The following is a 16,121-nucleotide window of genomic DNA, read 5'->3' as shown; positions in this document are numbered from 1 at the left end:
GCAGGAGGGGCTCCGAGGAGCAACAATGTGTCTGCACCAAAACGAAAGAGGTGGCAGCGTTACACAGCATAAAAATATATATTTGCAAAGGGTGGGAGGAGCTTGCTTTTTGGGGACTTTTTTTTTAACCAGTGCAGTATCCAGTTATTAGTGGAGTGAACATAATCATGAACACAAGCCAAAGTATGCCCAGTGTCTAGTAGCATGCAGCCAGCATTTTCCCATTCTATAGGCAATAATCTACCACACAGCATAATTCACACATTTATAAAAAAAAAAAAAAAAAAAAAATGTTTTGATTCCAGAGACATCTTTTCAGTACCAAGGAGAGTGCAAGCTCCTTTAGGTCATCAAAGAGATGCATATAGACCCTGTATGACTTGTACCTACTATGTTGTAGTCAACATTTGGTCCATAAAACCTTATTGCATCAGCAGGAGTGCAGACTTGTCCTTTTTGCTACAAATTGACTGCAGTGACACTAAATCAGAAAGAAAGATCCAAGCCCTAGCCCAAGCCCAAAAATCCCCTGTTACTCATCTAGCCTATGTGCTTTGACAATGAATGATACAAAGGCAGCATTGGTAATCACTCCATTATAGGATAGGTTTGCAATTTGCAGAGACTGTCTAAAAACAATAGTCAGGTGCCCATCTGAAATTGTAAAAGATTTTGTATGTTGTAATCATTCCTCCTGTTTATATTGGCCATTAAGAGATACCTTGGATGGATGAAATCCACAGTCTTTGCGCTGTGGTTTCACCAAGTATCAAGTAACTTTTCTTTTGATATTTCACTAAGACTATTAGTCAAAATAACAGAGCACTTGAAAACAAATATATACACATTTGTTAGATTCATCAAGTGGTAAGGACACAAGAAAAGTTCTACACAGAGCATGAAATCCCAGTGTTTGTTATATCATTAAATCATAACTGAAAACAAGTTTTATTTGCTCATAATTGTGTTTTATTCCCTTTCTGTGTTGGCTTTGTTATTGTTGGCTAAGATTGCTGTTTTGTTACACACAATAAAACGTAAGACAGTAATAGTGTAATTGACATTGCTGGCAATGTCAGGTCAAGTTAGCAGACAGAGATGACACACCTGAAAAACAATACCTGCTGTTAGAGGGTTCTCCAGTGACATGGCAATCCCCCATCCACCTCTGGGTGAACCACCCTCCCATCTGTCCCCTGTGTCCATTTTCCTGGAAGTTCTTTTGATAAGGTTCCTAGAAACAGCCCATTGGTTCCTCTGTTAACACCATTAGCGTTAAATGATTTGAAGGGTCCCATAAACGCATTCGTGTGCGCACGCACACACAAACATACACACACACGCACAGTTAGGTCACCATTGATGGTGTCCTGTGTGTGCTGACTTAGACTCTTTACAACCAGTGGTGATCATCTTATAAATCAATACTGTGGGCCAGCTGGCCAGTGTTTTCATGTATTAGCCTCTGAAGATAGACAGTAATATGGTCGGCTTAGACTAGACAAACAGATTAATACATTAAAGAGGTCACAATGGCCTCCCTTGCCTTCTTGTAAGTCACGACAGGCTTCCACGAAAGTGAAAGGTCCAAATAGTATTTTGGTGCCAGTGAGTCTGCCCGGCCCAAATGACGTCAAGGCTTGGAATTTGCGGCTGGAGCTGTTGCTGATGCTCAGTGGCCTCGCTGCTCACTGATCTTGTCTTCTTCTCAAAGCAGGGGGTGATTACATTTCAGCTCAATTTGTTCAGTATCGATAAGGTCAATGCAGATGAATCGTGGCATATTTGTGAAACGGTAAAACCATGTGTTATTGTAACCATAGGGGCATCACCAGTTCCTGACAGCGAATCTGTCGTGACTGCACATAAACTGTCTTACACTGTTACAGTCAACGCTCCAGCAGGACCGTCTTTGTCAAAACACTTGCTTTTCAAACATGAAGCATAGACCAAGATTAGGTTTGTTACTTACTTTTATCCCGCCAACACATAATGTATATGGATCTATAGTGTTCTGGGAAATGCATGATCTTTAGTTAATCAATAAAGTATAGGGTATCCTCCGCTTTTCAGCTGTGGCTGATCTAGTAACTGCATTGAGTATTCTCTCCTGGGCCTTTCCATATGTCTCTACAAATCACTAAAGGATTTTCCTTACTGACCCCAGACGTTTTTTTTTTTTTCTTGCAACAGCAGGACATAATGCTGTCTCCACCACCACACACTTGACATTTCATCACTTTACATGCATTAGCTAACTATCACTTTTTCTTGCTTTTCTCTAAATCCTCATCCCTGTTTTACCTCCTGTCCCCCCCACCCACCCCCCACCCCCACCCCCACCCCTCACCGTACCCCCCACCTCATTCTGTAAACCACAATTAGATTCCCTGTTTACCCAGTGGAGACTGGCTTGCATTACTCTTCAAACATAAACACGGCGGTAATCGCTTTGTCTATTTTTCACATGTGCAGCCATGCAATCAAGCGCGCAGACCCATATGGGGTTTTTCTAGGAATCTGGTGGTGGTAAACGCATGGCGGTCCTGTGGTCTTTCTCTCTTTTGCCCCTAGCAGCGGAGGTCATTTCTCATTTCTCATATTTGTCTAGTCTGTGTGCATGCACAGACCTTGAGTCCAAGTTTTTTCGTGTTGCCTTTTGTCTGTGGCCTGCTTCACATTGACATGAGGTGGCAAGACCCCTGCTGCTGTTGTTTTCTGGCAGCAGTTAGCCACATGGGTTCAGGCAAGGGGGGAAAAATGTAATAACCTTTTTCCCCTTTTTGGTTTCCCAAGGGGTTATTATATAGCCATGGATTACAGTGCTCGCCTACCCCCCTATAATAACTGCTCATTCAGCAGGCTCATTTAGAGGGGCTTGTATTGGAGGATAAATAATGGGAAAGCCTTGGCTGCTGATGGATCCTGATCCTGTCCCACAGTAAGGTGAGGAATGCTGTGAGAGTTGGGAGTCTTTCCTTTTTGACACCTTTGTTTGTTTTTGTCTTTGTCCTATTTGCTTCGGCCTCTCCAGCCTTGTCCTCTTTTTTTCTCACTCGTTTAGGTCACTTTCACTCTCAAGATCCTTTGCCTTGAGTGAAAGCAAGTGGTATTGGAAGAAGTCAGTTCCCATGAAAGTCTGTTGAGCCTCCTCTACAGCTAACAATGCAGTGTTGTGGAAATGCTAACATCAGCTTCTGAGTGCATACCCTGACTCTTTTTTTGGCCAAGCCGTCCGCCTTTCTGGTCAGGACTATGCCCAAAGTCATCTCAAATGTCACTTCCACTAATCAACACACTGCAGAAATCTTCCTTGGCATTTCTCCAATGAAATGAAACGACCAACTGTGGAAATCAATCATTAATTGGAGTGTGAGTTTGCATGTGCCCGTGTGCAGGCGCTTGCATGTGCGCGGCTGTCTTAAAGATGTGTGTGGTCTCATCAGTTCCTTTGCTTTGGGATAAGTGAATGTCATGGTGTATTGGAACAAAGGAGTGGCTCCTCTCTGCTTTTTGTTGGATGGCTGGTACCCAGTGATAATGTTTCCACATGGTTCCAGTGTCCTATTTTTGTGACCATGATCAAGCACATCTCCAAAGTTGTCTGCATGAGGCAGTGCTGCCAACCAGTTAGAGCACATAAATAACTGAGTGCTCCATTGATCCATAGTGTGAGAGGGGGAGCCAGAGGGCTGGCGAACTCCCTTGAACTCACTCTATATCATGCTTGTGGCTTTAGGGAAAGCCCTGACATTATACTTTATTGCTTTGACGGTTATATTGGCATTTTGCTGCCTTTTAGAGGATGACTGAGCTTCTGCCTTTGATTTTTCTTTCGCCCGTTAATGAAGCAGCACAAGGAGATGTTAGGAGATGATGTCATCTCCTAACATCTCACTACCCGCCCCCTCCATCCCCTTCACAGACAGACCGACAGCGACACCGACATATCTGCACGCACGCACACACACAGACACACACACACACACACACACACACACACACACACAAAAACTTACGCATAGAATGGAGGAGGTGGGGAGTGTCACAGCTTTCACATCTCCATCATAAAAATCACAGTGCGTCTATGATATCACAGTGTAAGCTTGTCGATGTTAGTGAGATGTTCATGCCCTCCGGTAATTGGGAACGGTGGGTATGAAAAGGTCACTTGGTGTGTCTGTGTGTGTGTGTGTGTGTGTGTGTGTGTGTGTGTGTGTGTGTGTGTGTGTGTGTGTGTGTGTGTGTATGTGTGTGTGTGTGTGTGCGTGTGTGTGTGCGCGTGCCTGTGCTTCTATCTTTGTGAGACCCATTCTGAGTTCTGGACCTTGAGAGAGGACATTTTTGTAAAGCAAGGACTATTTGGCTGCTCCTCACCGCTTCAAGGGGCTGAGGTTTGACACATTAGCACTCATGGTTCACTTTAGGGGAAAGGAAGGCAAAAGGAAATGAATATAGTCAGTAGAAAGTCATCATATGGACAGAAGTATAAGGATGTGTGCCTGGGATATGGAGGGCAGCGGTGGAGAAGGTGGGCGGGGTGGGAGATGGGAGTGGGGTAAGCGTAGATGGACGGGGGAGCGCATGTTCCAAGAGATAATTGCATTTCTCTCACCTGTTACCCTTTACAGGCCTTCAAGAGCGCCACAATGAGCTCATACTGGTGTGCTGGAAAGGGCGATGTCATTGATAACTGGTGTCGCTGTGACCTGAGTGCCTTCAGCAAAGATGGCCTGCCTAACTGCAGTCCCCTCAGGCAGCCAATGTAAGTGTGAGGTGACACCATGACACCTAGGAATTCATGCACAAGAGAGATTTCATGGATGCATGCACTGATGCACCACAGGCACACTCACGTATGCACGTGGACATGCACACACACACACACACACACACACACACACACACACACACACACACACACACACACACACACACACACACACACACACCTGTCTCTACTGACTCCTGAGGCACTTGAGAAAGTTGTAGACACAAACACAGTCCCCAAAGTTCTAATAGCTGTCAGTCGGCCCTTACACCCCTCTGAAAAAGAACATGCTTTCATTCAAGGTGTCCTAACAATACTCCTGAGGTTTTTGTGAGTCATCCACCCCTGATATTGTTGCCCTGATAACTTTTAAAGAGAAACAAGAAGTTAAAAGGGCAAGGCTTCAGATGATAAGGGTAAAATGACAGCATTTAATTAAAGAATGAAAACTAAATATGCCTATTAGTATATTACAACCCAGAATGAATGCCAGCACTTATTGGCACCACTCTAGAATAATAATAAAAGCTTAAAAACAATAAAATATAGTGTCTACAGCAAGAGAGGATTCTGGGTTCCAAGACCTGACGACATTTGCACCCAATGCATTTGCAAAGGCTCGGCCTACATTATCAATTATAACCAAATTTATACTTTAGACACAATTCTTTGTTGAGGTAATGCTGTGACAAATGTGATGGCAGAGCTGCAAAGTTGCTATATACCAGACCAATTCAATTTGAAATCTCAACCCCTGTCCACTTTCAGACAGCACCAGAGACGGCGGCGTATCAAGTGTTTTTGAATTTGTTTGACTGACTCATTTTTGGTAATGGGTGAAAACAAGGTGACATCAGCATAAATATTACTTGCAATGGCCTTGTGAGTTGAGCAGGTGTGGACACACTCCAACATGCAGGTGTATACATTATACATATGTATTATTTAAAACATTACAGATTTTAGCTTCAAGATATATATTTAGGCTGGATTCCTGAATGTGACAGACCTCATTTAGTCACAAGTTTTTATATTTCATTTTTCATTTATTTTTATTTTTACTAAAGTTCTTCTCTGACTTCCTGCTAGCTCAGCACGCATTAAGATAATTTATTTACTATTCTAAGATTCTGGATCTATTGGACCGAATAGATCAAATTCAGATATTACAACAAGTCATTTTGAGGACACTAAATCTATTACTCATCTGTAATGATTGTGTACAGGGAAAAAGTATTTGTGGGCCAGTATGTGTCACATGCTCCTGCAACACAAACTGAAAGCACCACGTCAAAATCACCTCACAGCCCAGTGCCATCCCCGGAGGCTTGAATACTTAGTGTCACGATACATTCTGTTCCCAAAATCAAGAAAGAACTTTGAACCTCAACTTTTGAGCCAACATGGATGAGAAGCTCTCATGAAGATTTGAACAACTACAATTCAAAAACTCCCCAACAGCTGTTAATTGGCAGCTGTGGCGAGATTGTTCTTAAATGTTTCACAAAAAAAAAGCAAAAGTCCTGATTGATTGATACTTGAGATTATGCTGTACAAGTATTGCACAAGTACTTTGAGGTGCTTTCATGACGGTTTTGTTTGTGGACTGTGGTTGTGGAATTGGACATGAAGGGTGTGGCTCCACAACCAGAGTTTTGGTCTTGCTTTCCCAGGGCCCGTGCCTGCTGGCACGACAGGGCCAGAGAAGAGTCACTGCAGCAGCCAAATCTCCAACTCTGACCAGCGCCAGAGTGTAAGACCTGTAAAAAACCTGCAGCACTTCTTCTTATTGTCTATGAGGATGAAACCGAATGGCATGCTTTTTATGAAAGAGGGATAACTTACCTCTCTCACGCCATTGTCACAGACACAGCTGGAGGGCAGGCAAAAATGGAAATACTGCTCTTTTATCTCTTTTGAGGGATTAAAGAGGGAAGACTGCACAGGGAACACTGCTGGAGAACAGGTGGCATTGGAATGTTGTTTTGTTCGAAGCTGCTGTTTTCCATATCTTAAACTTTGTCCCATCTGTTTTGTCCCTCTCTCTGATTAGTTTGCGCTTAGCCCCTTACCTGGAGCCCTCAAGCACAATGGTGGCCCTGGAGTGGATGGATGTGGAGCCTCTGATTGGCTGCAAGGTGTCCGACTACGTCATCCAGCATAAACGAGTGGAGGACCCCTCGGAAGCGGAAATATACACAGGTAGAAAAACTAAATCCAAAGCCTGAGTTGATTTACTTTTTGTAACTGTATAGACTCAAATACTATGCTAGGATGGAGTCAGCTTGTCTGGTAGCTTGAAATTCATCTGACAGTTTTATAAAGGTATATTTTCTTTAATGAGTTTGGAACTTTTTCCTTAATTACCTAATATCTAGATTACAATTTTGGCAAGTTTTGTGAATGTAGTTTATTTAGTGCTGGTGTTTAACCAGCACTGAGAAGGAGGATCATATCTGTATGTGATTTTCATTTGGTAGTTTCATCAGTTCTTTTGGTTGGCAGTGTTTACATCCACTGGTCCAGTTCCTGATGATCATCACTTTCTATGTGGATTTTTCATGTTCCACTGAATTCATCTACTGTCCACAGATGTGGAAATTAGGTGGATTAGAGGCTCTAAAATTGTCTAAATTGGGTTAATCCTGTGACGGCCTCCTGTCCAGCTGAGTTTCGGGGAAAGTTTCGCAAATAAAAGGAAAATTACATCGTCGACTGCGCTCACATTCTGCAAAAAGAGAGAAATCAACGATGAGCCATGCTTCGGGTCAATCACGGGATGATGATGAGAGCAGAGAGGATAGTTAAATGCTACAGATATATAAAAGAAGGAAGACTTTAGATGAGTTGATGGGAAGACTCAAAAAGGGAAGAGTTAAGTTGCAATTGTGGGAAATGAGGTTGAAGTTGTGGTTTAGAGACAGAACAGAAGGAGGAGCTTCGGTTGAGGATGGGGCGAATAATGACGCAGGGCAATTTATCAGGCGCCGTAAATGGTGCTGCTGACCATTGTGCTGTAGGGGCTAGGGGAAAGTAGTCATGGTTGTGACGAGGGGGCCGGGGTGAATCAGAGGAAGGGTGATGGGAATTTAATAATATTGGAGAAATGAGGTGGTCTGGGTGAAGCTGGCTTTAGTCATTGGGAGGTATGGACAGGCCATCCATCACCCCTGGGAGGAGTGCTGATGAAGCCTAGGCACCGGTGAGAGAGGAGAGGGTACAGACAGCTAGACACAGGCGTGCTGGCAGAGGTGAGGTAGGAAGGGGCAGATGGTGTGGGTGACTCACCCTGCTATGTGCCAGTCACCACTATAAATCATGTCATAACAGACAGTATAATATACGGATCAGAAGTCATTGTCTTCCACTTTTGTCTTTTTCTCTTCCCTTTATGTCTGTCACTCTTTATCTCTACCTGTGAGTCATGTCTGTTTTCTCTACTCTGTCAACTTTCTTTCAAGTATCCGGACAGAGCTGAAGTAGAACTTTAGTGAGTAAAAAACTTAGTGTGGCATAGATAATGTTAACTGGCAGGGAACACCGGCAGGCCATAGGTTCTCTCTCAGTTCACCATTATGAACTGTATAGGTACGCATCTGGGTAGCGCCATCTTCCACTGCAAGTACTGAAAACTGTAGCTACTCAAAAACGCCATTGTTCTCCAAAATGCGGGGATCAAGATTGCTGATACAAACTTGGAAGGCATCGCCGGGGTAGATTTATGAAATAATAGCAGCCTCTTAAAATGATGAGATCTTGTTCTCTGGACTCAGCAAATAAGAAGGCGTAGTGTTTGAGAAGTATAGTTTTCTCACACTTACTCCGACTTATTTTGAAATTATTGGATTTGTACTCCCTTCGCCCACTGCTGGCTTCTTATTTAAGGACCATCTCAGAGGCACTTTCTAGGAAAATGGGAGTTCTTGTAATGAAGCCAAAAGCTCAGATAAATCAGAAATCCAGTTTATCCATGTGCCCTGCTCACCTAAAGTAACATGCATCTCATGCTCTCAGGCTCAGTCATTCCTCAGTGCTTTTTTTTTTCTCAGCAGTGCTCCTGTTGACTCTCACAGACAGATACACACACACACACACACACACACACACACACACACACATTCCCCTGTGGAAGCTGCCAGTGAAACCAGTCTTCTGCCATTGGCCACGGAGCAGCTCTAATGGAGCAGTTTGGGGATAAATACTTTGCTCGAGGGCATCTTGGTGGTTTTCTGGAAAGCAAGTGTTTCTCCTTCATTTTCCCTGTTCATATTTTCCAAGACTGTGTGATGATTTGAACCAGTGAGCTTGCCGTCAAGCCTCCTTCTCCAACATCTAAGGGCGGGTACACACTAAAGGATTATTCGGCTGATTTACAGTAAACCATATTCAACAATCTAGACCATCGTAGGGGAAAAATCTTGATCCAAAGCTTAGTCAAGGCTGATAGTTGGCACTGTAGGGCAGTGTGAGGTGTTCAGATTCAATTTTAAAGTGTTAAAGTGGGAATATTATGGAAAACAAGACTTGTTGCAGTCTTGTAGTCAGATAAGTGCAAGTGAAGCACAAATATCGTACCACTCAGGTTTTTATGAGATCATATTGCAGAGTTTGACCAAGCTATTCTGAATTGCCCTCAGTTTAATGTCACAACTGGAAAAAAAAATAAAAAAAATAAAAGGGTCAGGCAGTTTCATCAGTAGTGAAAGCTAATAACAATACCTTTTGGATATACATTCAAACAACATTTTCTTCAGACCTGGATATGGAGTATTTGACTAACCCAGTATCAATCACAAAATCAATTGTCATACTGAAAAGACAACAGCACAACAAATGTACATGGAAAGAAAAAAATGAGAAAGGAGCTAAAAACAAAAAAAGGAAATCTTTGGGCAGACACAGTCAAAAAGTGATGCTCATGCATTCAGTTTTCTCATTGTTTTTTATGAACGTCCAGTTAAAACTAATGCAGTCTAATGTAACAATCCTGCCATAAATCATCCTTCATGACAGGTTCAGTTTTTGTTGAAACTGCGTTAATGACGTGTTGATTCTGTACTATATGAGCATTTAGGAGGCTGTAGTTTGTGCTGCTGTTGAATTGTATTGCATAATACAGAGAGACGTTTCTGCTGTTTAGCCAACCCACTTTGACTTCAGTGGGTTGGACAAAATAATAGAAACACCTGTCAACATAACTTACTGCAGTTCAACAACATCACAAACTACAGCCTCTAAAATGATCATATAGTTGAACCAACACGTCTTTGAGACAGTTTCAACAAAAACTGAACATCATAACCTTCGTGAAGGGAAGATTTATCACAGGACCGTTGGATTGGAAAGCAGTGGGTTTAGCTAGGTGTTCCTAATAAACTGACAACTGAGTGTGTGAGCTGGGACAAAAATAGTATATATAAAGGACAGTTATATTGACAGTGCCACTGGAAGCAGAAGGCAGATGAGACACGGATAAACATGGTGTTGTGGAGAGATGGGACTAAGGCTGTCGCCAACATCGTCAGTAGTGAGGGCAGCACCTGCATCCAGGGGAAGGGATTCAGCCGGCGCCGGCATCCACAGAAGCTGAGGCTGCATCCGCATCCATTGCCAAGTTGAAACATTGCTTCGGGCTGGTGTCTGAGAGAGAGGAAAGATAAACAGACAGCCACACACAAACACTCAGCCACGCTGAGCATGAGTCACACACTCAGAGCACACACATTTAGCCATGTGCACACTCATACAGATGGCAGACAGAGAGCGTAGAGATGCAGACACTTGGATGCAGCCCTCACTGGGTTCCCAAAGCCATGTTTCTATGTCAGTGCTGTCTAGACTAGGAAAGGAGAAGATACTGTATCCCTCCTGAGCTAGACATTTTTAAGGTCAGTCATATGACAATAAGAATAAATAGGTCTTTTTTTCAGCTTCAAGGTTTCCACAGATTTGGCTTCTATAATTGCAAGAGTGACTTGATTCCAGAGATTTGACTCGCTAGGAAAACACTGTGTGCTACCTGCTGTTATTCTTTCCAAGCAGTCTGATTGAAAAATAGATTACAGATGTGTTATAAATCCAGGTTGTGTCTACATATTTTAATAATAATTTAATAATTTGATTATATATTTTTACATGGACATATGAAATGAAAAAAAAATCTGCTTTTAATGACATCAAAACATATATCCAAATAACATGAATGAATCCTTGCTTACTCGATTGAACTTTAAAAACTTCCCAGCAACATCAACAGATTAAGAGTAATTCAACACCTCAGTGGGGATTCGTGGGGGTAAGTTGCTTTATAAAACCTCCAAAAGAGTTTATCCACAAGCAGGGTGGCAGTTTTATCCATGTTAATAAGCTGAATCAAATGATGTAATGTGCCACTCTTTTGGATCTGGTTTTTCACTCGTAACAGCTTCCTGCATGAATCAGGATGCAATCATAGACTCCTTGACTGTGAATGGTATCTTCTTCCAGGCTAAGATCCATAAATGTTACTAATGTGACTCACTCTTGCTTGATGTAAATTCTAGAGATGATGTCACACCTCTGTTCATAACATAACATACTACAGGGGGATGCACATTTTCTGGTAGTGGGTATCAATGCTGAGTGGCGAACTCATGTTTGTTGTTTGGAAGTTATGAACCGTCCATCATGATGCCCGGCAGTTTAAGGATCAATGATGTTAGCTCGCTGGCTCGCTGGCTGGCTGGCTGGGTCTAATACCGCCTAGGCCTCTCCCTGCAATTTGTCAATTACTTGTTCAGTCTACTCCGGCTTACGTCTGACTCTAAGCGCAAATTCATCACCATTCATTAAATTAGTGTGACATTTTCTGCCGTCATCATCTCAAATGAGGACAGCTCCATGTTTGGCTGTAAACACAGACAGGACAACATTATGCACACAAACAGCAGGATGGTCTGCATTCTAAAAATTGCGTCCTGAAAGTAAAAACAGGTAACCAAATAAAACAAGATAATAAAGACGAGTTTCATGTTTGGATATTATTGTGCTTCTTTTTCAACTGTTTCCACTAACATGGCTTCTAACCTCCCTCACATGGCCCCTGAAACCATTTTTCACTCTTTACATCCTTCGTTGACATCTCTCACCATTCCTTCTCTCTTACCTGTCTTTGTCCCTACTTTTTTGTGGCAGGAGGGCTTTAGAGAGGGATCAGGTCATTTTGTAGCATCACCCGTTTCTCTCACATCTGTACAAACCATCAACAACAAGACCCCTGTCTCCAATCCCCTTAGATCACCCCACCTATCAGTGCTGTTTGGGAAAAAAAAAAAAAAAAGTAATCTATTCTTGAAGGTTTCTCCCTGGTCCCTCACAAATCTTCCCTCTGAGGTCAACAGTGACTTGGAGATAGACTTTGCTGCTTTGATGTGCAAGGAGAGCAGCTGAGCCCTTAGTTCATATATCTTGTTGTTTATATGGACACCATGCTCTACTGGCACGCCGCAGTATCCCCACCTTCGCCCAGGTCTGGACCCATATATGCATGGTTGCAAAGCATGGGAGAGGGAATCTATGACAATATGCAACACCTGAAACATCCTCAATTGTTGGCTTTTTTTTTTCTTTTTTTCTTTTTTTTTACAGATGGTTATCATGTGTTCCATTTCATGGGTCATGATTCATTGACCTAACAGAAAAACACGGAGACCAACCAAGAAGCAGTTCTATTGGTGTTGTTTTCCATGGCTATTTCAGTGATATTTTACAGCTGTCATTGTCAAATAGTAAAAACCTAAAGTGCACACAAAGTATCAACAGGCTCCAGTGCTGCAGTATTGACTTGTAATGTGTGCTCTCACAATTACCCTGACATACACCAGAGTTGGTCTTAGTGTTCACATTAGCAGTTAATCACAAGAGGTTGTCGGCTCGCTGGCACTTGAAGAAAAAAAGAAAATCACATGTCAGTAGCAGATACCGCTTCCCTCTATCCTTGAAAGCCTCCCATTTCCACACAGTAAAGTCCTCTTCCAGGAATGTGAGCAGACAGGGCCTGGTGTGGCTCTGATCAACTTTGTTACCTCCTGAACTCTGCTATCGCTGGAACCCCCACCCCACCCCACCCACCCTCATTTCATCACTAGAAATGCTGCTATTCATCCGGATCCTATAGAAGCTGGGAAGTTTTGTTTTTTTTTCTGACCCTTGACCCACTCCATGTGAGCATTACTGGGGGATCCAAGTAGGTATTTTATAATGTGGGTTATGAAATGTAACCTTAGTTCTATGAGCAAAAGTAAAGCAGGTATTTTACCACCCCTCCAGTCAATCAGGACATGCTATCCATTTTTTGTTACCCAGGATAAAAAACAGTCAGTCTAATGACGTCTCTATCCATTAATCCAAACTGACCAAGAAGCACAAGGTTGACAGGTTAGAAAATTCCACCTATAGTCATAGAACTGGGCCTGCAATTCATAAACTGTTATATATTTGGTTGCATATAAACTGCATCTTCTAAGAAGCACAAAACGCATAGAGGACAGCCCTGCCATAATACTGAGACAGTGTCACTAAGGCAACCCATTCTTATCAGTAGGAGCCCACTCTAGACCTTGACTGACTGTGATAACACGGAAGCGGCACTCAATCTTAACCTGTACATCATAGGGATGTTGCCAACCACTCATGCTGATCTTTGAAGAAACTCAGGTACTGTTGCACACTCACTTAATCATTTCTCAATGCAGAGGCCCCAGGTGGAATCAAACACACCAACCTCCGACTTAAGCCATACACGGTCAGCAATCATCAACGCACCGACAACCATGAATTTAATGAAGGCAGGGGGCAGACTGCAAAGGGGTCTCACCCGGTAAGACACATCATGACCACGACATCCAGGGTAGGTCCACGGAGAGGCTGCGATCATCTCAGCCAAGAACAATCGACCCATCCTTGCAGCAAAGTTGAAGGTGGGGACACTGTGACATTAAACAGTCATCAGTCTGCATAAATTTTTTTTTTTTAAAAAAGCCATTAAAAGAGGGAGAGAGTGCAATGAGGCCGTCGTGTAGTTTGGGGAAGTTCGTGCTCAAAAACTTTGCCATGGCAGAAGAAAAAAAAAACCACCTGCTGTTAGCTCGCCAAGGCTGTGTGTTCAAGATGGCATATCAGCAAGTGCTTCAAAGTTTCCAGCCACCGGGAGTCAACAATAGTGTCTTCTACCAGAGGGTGTTTAAATCACAACCGTCACCCTGTCTTTGTCACGAAAACTAACAGTGGTAATTAGGGTATTGGAGACACGGTCGTTACTGCCAAGAGTCAGGTCCCAAGGTTAGTGCAGAAGAAGTCCGAACACTGCTCTTGCCAGATGTACAGATGGAGTACACAGAGAGGGAACACCTTTACCGATAAGGCCAGTAAGGAAAGAGGGGCACTGACTCACTGAGATGAGACATGGGTGAGGATGAGGTCGTCCCAGATTGAAGTTAATTGTCTGAATAGCATGTATTCAAGTGCTGAAAAGAAAAAAGCAGACGTATAGGGAAGTTTTAATGGCTACCGTGCAGTCTCCAAACGTGATAACTCATCCTGATTGGCAGGCAAGTTCAAATGTAAATCTTGGTGGCAACGAACAGTACCTAAGCTCGTAGAGCCCGTTAGAGGGCAGTGACTGCGAGAAACAGAACTATATTTATAGGAAACCTTGATCGTCAGTGGTGTTTAAACAATTGGCAAAAATATATAACTCTATTTTATCCCCCATCCTCCCTGTCTGCTTACCTCTCGTATTTCAAGATACGGAGCAAAAGTCAAATGAAACCCTGCTGGTGGTACGACTGCTTGCACAATGTTGTTATTGCCACAGTAATCTACAAAGGTAATAATAGATCAAAACAGTTCATTAACTACAATGGTTTTAATTATATGCTAGTTCAGGAAAAGGGGAATATCTACATGTCATGTATTGCCACTACTTTGTCCCCCATTCATTCTCCTTTTATTCATTCTTATTTATTTCATTATTGTTATTAACATTTAATAACTTATGGAGTTTTATTATGCTCAATCTTGTAATTCAGACTCTTCATTCCTACGTTAATGGCCATGAAGCCTTGTGCAGTTTATTTTACAAGCCTTTTCCCCCCCCACTATGATTTCAGTCCCATCAGTGATGGATATGCTCAGATGAGTGATCCACTTCACTGGGCCTCATGCAGGCCTCTAGATGGCACACCAAGGCAGAGGCAGCATTCACAGAGAAGCCAGTTAGATAGGCAGTGCTGATGCATTAGTGTGGGGCTCAGCATTCCTCCACAGCAATAGGTCAAAGCAGCTGTAATATGTAAGAAGATATTGACGATCACAGACATCTGATAACAGCATTAAAATGGATAAATGCTAAAAAAAAAAAAAAAAATCTCTAGAGGTAGCTTTAATACCTGCAGCAGCCAAAATAAGTGACAAAGCAACAAAGAATTAGCAACAGTAAGTTGTTTAAATGATACTGTATTGACATTAAGGGCATGTCCTTTTCACCTGTGCTTCAAATTACAAATACAACCCTGTGACTGGACCAATAGTAAGGAAATCACCTGGTTTTGTTTCAATTTTAGTCATCTAAGGTGCCAAAGCCAGATAATCAACCGCCACCATTAAAGACATCTACTTTGAAACTGGGTGAACACCTTATGACATGGTTGCAACTGCAGATTCTCATGCAAAAGGATGCAAGACTGTGTTTTGACTGCATGGAAATAATTAGTGGCTTACCTACGCTATAATGTCAGACATCCTTCAGCTCTGTTTCCTGTGAGTCTCACTGGGAGTTCCCAGGAAAAAAAAATGGAATGTGCCAAAAAATGTAATGAAATTTGTCTAATAAAGGGCTTAACCAAAAGTACCCCCCGATTGGCCGCATTCAGAAAGCTTTTGGGTTCCATCATCCCATTTTTACAATCCCTCTATTGTCTCCTCAGCTGCTAATTTGGGTGGCTTGTCCTTAAATCACAGTTATGCTGAGGTGACACTTTTTTGTGAAAGCGCTCATCAGCGTAGCACTGTGCTTCCCACAACTCTCACACAAATGCACACACTTGGCGCTAATTAAAAACCTGTGAGTCTCTCTCTCTCTCTCTCTCTCTCTCTGTCTCTGTCTCTGTCTCTCTCTCTCTGTCTCTCTCTCTCTCTCTCTGTGTGTTGCGTCACCGCTGTATGACACCTGATTTTGTGACATGAAGAACGACCGAGGGCACGGCAGAGCAGGAAAATTACAAGGGTTGGCAAGAACGAGAAAGTGAGAAGAGATTGTATGAAAATGTGGAAAAGTGAGAAGAACAGAGGGGGGAAAAAAGTGGGCAGAAAA

General features: G+C 42.7%; 1 protein-coding gene across 1 annotated transcript in view; it reads left to right on the top strand.

The window, feature by feature from the left end:
• The window catches only part of LOC130186481 (astrotactin-2-like), a 248,702-nt gene that overhangs the window by 205,829 nt on the left and 26,752 nt on the right, over positions 1-16,121 (top strand). Inside the window, exons 18-19 of the mRNA XM_056403643.1 lie at positions 4,632-4,765; positions 6,825-6,973. Of these exons, the coding sequence (XP_056259618.1) occupies positions 4,632-4,765; positions 6,825-6,973 (283 nt within the window). The remainder of the gene's footprint in view (positions 1-4,631; positions 4,766-6,824; positions 6,974-16,121) is intronic.

The sequence above is a fragment of the Seriola aureovittata genome, chromosome 18 (genome assembly GCF_021018895.1).
Source record: "Seriola aureovittata isolate HTS-2021-v1 ecotype China chromosome 18, ASM2101889v1, whole genome shotgun sequence".
NCBI lineage: Eukaryota > Metazoa > Chordata > Actinopteri > Carangiformes > Carangidae > Seriola > Seriola aureovittata.
Note: the sequence above shows the minus strand (reverse complement) of the source record. Positions and strands in the feature narration are given on the sequence as shown.